Source organism: Drosophila mauritiana, chromosome 2R (assembly GCF_004382145.1).
Source record: "Drosophila mauritiana strain mau12 chromosome 2R, ASM438214v1, whole genome shotgun sequence".
Lineage (NCBI taxonomy): Eukaryota > Metazoa > Arthropoda > Insecta > Diptera > Drosophilidae > Drosophila > Drosophila mauritiana.
The window spans coordinates 1,750,920-1,753,967 of record NC_046668.1 but is presented as its reverse complement, the minus strand read 5'-3'; the positions used below and the strand labels follow the sequence as shown (position 1 = coordinate 1,753,967).

The 3,048-nt window shown below is 37.2% G+C and overlaps 1 protein-coding gene across 2 annotated transcripts; it reads left to right on the top strand.

Annotated features, from left to right (window-relative positions):
* The first annotated feature begins 267 nt into the window (after window positions 1–267).
* LOC117137326 (protein CNPPD1) lies at window positions 268–2,269 on the top strand. 2 transcript variants are annotated; one of them, XM_033298714.1, is made up of 4 exons: window positions 268–376; window positions 431–724; window positions 1,087–1,209; window positions 1,259–2,269. In XM_033298714.1, the coding sequence occupies exons 1-4, from the start codon at window positions 341–343 to the stop codon at window positions 1,940–1,942; spliced, it is 1,137 nt and encodes a 378-aa protein (XP_033154605.1). In that variant the 5' UTR covers window positions 268–340; the 3' UTR covers window positions 1,943–2,269. The 2 variants fall into 2 exon arrangements, with proteins under 2 accessions (XP_033154605.1, XP_033154604.1); XM_033298713.1 differs by having other exon boundaries at window positions 315–724.
* The last annotated feature ends 779 nt before the right edge of the window (window positions 2,270–3,048 follow it).

The following is a 3,048-nucleotide window of genomic DNA, read 5'->3' as shown; positions in this document are numbered from 1 at the left end:
AATACCTTTTTTTAGGAAATCAACTTTCCACCTGCAGTAGTGCTATTATTTTAACCGCAGCTGTATATATACACAGTTCACAAAACAAGAAATCTAAATCGGTCTATTTGACGTATCCTTTTTTAGTTTTTACTGCGTTTGGTAACGCTTGATGATGTACATCACCATCCAAAAATTTTATTAACTAAAAAAAAAGTAATTCCTTTTTCATCGTTTCTAAAAACCTCTGCATGTTAACGCCGGCAGCTTGACGAAGATTTTGAAAGTGATTAAAAATTTATTAAATCGTTATCGGCTCTTTTATAGGACTAAATAATCTTATTCAGTTATTAATATAGAAATGGGGCGATTTAAGTTATGTGCTTCGCCGAGAAAGGTATTTACAAATGTTCTACGAATGTATGTATTTAAAAATGTTGTAAATTTTCAGGTTATGAAGTACGAAGACTTTATAAAACGCATTCGAAAAAGCCTCTACTATGGCGTTGGAACACCAGACACTGAAATGTCGGTCTCCTTACCCTTTGCGGAGTACGCGGCAGATTTGTTTTCGGAGACTCACCGCGGGCATTCTTTGCATCGCCTAAGTTGCGTATCTGCTGCACAAGTACATGCCACGCCTTGCTCTTTAATTATGGCATTAATATACCTCGATCGCTTAAACGACATCAACTCGGGCTATAGCAGCAGAATTACACCACACCAGCTGTTTGTTGTGTCACTAGTAAGTACGCATTTAACTCCTGTAACTTGCAAACTAAAACAAATAACAATATGAACACACCGTACATTTTATATATTTATTTAAACATAAAAGAGTACACGTAGATGCTGAAACAAATTTCTCTGTTAGTTTCGCTGTCGGCTGAATGAAACTGGCGATGAATTTGACCAGAAATAAATTGTAGAATTTGACAGCGGCACTCACGTACGTGTCTGTACGTGCACTCAGTCAACAAGAAGTTTTAACGTGACTACCATGGCTTGAATCCGCTTTAATATCCCTGAATACATATGTGTCATCCATAATACATAGGTGCTTGTCTGATTTAAAGATAATAATGGCAATAATTAAAATCTTTACAGATGATTTCCACAAAATTCTACGCGGGCCACGACGAACGGTTCTATCTGGAAGACTGGGCCAGTGACGCTAGTATGACGGAAGATAGGCTCAAGGCAGTCGAGCTCGAATTTCTTTCCGCTATGGTAAACTTTACATTGTCTTAAATACAAAAATAAATTACGTTTTTTCTAGGGTTGGAATATATACATTTCCAATGAGCTTTTCTTCAATAAGTTAAGAAACGTTGAACGTTCTTTGGCTGAACAGCAGGGACTGCGTAGAGGGTGGCTCACATACAGTGAGCTCGTGCATTTGCTGCCTAGCCTTGGATGGACGAAATTCCTCGTAAACAGCCTGTCTGTACTATCTCTAAGCTATGCAGCAAGTATTATAACGTTAGCCGGAGCTTTTTTTATTGCCAGCCAAGTTCCCGGTACGTTATGGCATCGGAATGTGGAAACTGCCTCAGACTTCACCATGACAATTAGCAGTCAGGTATCTGTTTCGAATGGATTAGAGTCCACACCTTTCATTAATGTCAAAGTATCTTCATTTTTACGTAAAACGAGTAACATAAAAGTTGAATTGATGAATCTTGAGAAGCCAAGCTGCGCCGAGGCAAGACTGAATAAAATTGAATATGAGTATCCGCGCCATCAACCAGTACCTACGCTATCATTCATAAGCACCTGTCCACAACTTGATTTATTGTATGCTCAAGATGGAACAAGGAATTGGCTTAATATTAAATCGCCTAACACCAACTATAAAAACAACAGAAACCTTTCAATAACAGTTAGAACCGTACAACTAGAAGAGCAAAAGGCTGAAAATGTTTCCGTTATTTGGCAAACCAACACCGAAGCAATGCAGTAATTGGTTTTACCGCAAAACTAATGATCTATAATATATATATATATATATATATATATATATATATATATATAATATCAATATAATAATATTGATAATAAAATAACCAAGCGTACAAGTAACATAACATACATAACAGTAATACGAAACTGACTGCTTTCATTTCTTCACGGAACTAATGTTCGCTGGCTTAACCAAACTGTTATGAAAACTATAATAGCACATTATTATATTTGCTCTAAAGGTGGATACTTTTGAAAACTTCCTATTGTTAAGGTGAAATGGACGAAATAAGTTAGATTGTTCTATATTATATTAAAATAAAATGTGTATGTTGCTCTATAAGGAAATATTTGTTAAGGAACAAAATTATGGCCATCGAACTTTTAGTTTTCCCGAACTTTCGACCACTAAGAGCGTTTTTCCGAGATACGTAAGTTGGATTTATGCACACATACTAGCAGTAAGGAGGTCGTTGATTGGTTTCACGAGGAGCGCGAACTCAGGCACGAAACGCCGGTACCATGACGTATATTTTTATTGTCTTAGCTGACGGACTGACGATGGTGGTTCTTTTTGGGCTATGGTTGCAAGAATTTATATTTTTCTGGGTTTATCCTCAGGTTTCCGTTCTTCAAGCGGCGGAAGTTTTATCTGAAGTTTATTTTGTGTTCAACTAGGGTGCGCCCAATTACGATGATATCATCTTGGTAAGCAAGACATGTGGTCCACATCAGATCTAATCACCCGGACCCAGTGGCCGAAGCATAGTGAAATCGGAACGGCATAACTCGCCATTGGAATACGCCTTTTTCTGGAACCGTGAATGCCGTGAACCCTCGATTTGCTTCTTACAAAAGTATTTGCCACTACTCATCCCTGAAGTCTATGCCGCTTAGAAAGCGCTTAGAAAGAATATAATTTATCCGTGGTATTGGATATATATCTATTATGGATTTTTCATTTCTCTCCCTGAAGGCCACACACAGTCGGCTCTGCCGTGTATCGTACAGCTCGATTTGAGGAAATAAATATAATATAAAAAAAGTATAATAAATATAAATACTAGTAAGATCTAACATTGTATTGATTTCTTTAAAAGCAGCGGA

Excerpts from the sequence above, each read along its gene's own strand:
- LOC117137326 (XM_033298713.1), top strand. The coding sequence starts at position 341 with ATGGGGCGATTTAAGTTATGTGCTTCGCCGAGAAAGGTATTTACAAAT. Across the intron at positions 725-1,086 it reads AGCTGTTTGTTGTGTCACTA|ATGATTTCCACAAAATTCTA; the intron begins GTAAGTACGCAT and ends AAATCTTTACAG. Across the intron at positions 1,210-1,258 it reads TCGAATTTCTTTCCGCTATG|GGTTGGAATATATACATTTC; the intron begins GTAAACTTTACA and ends CGTTTTTTCTAG.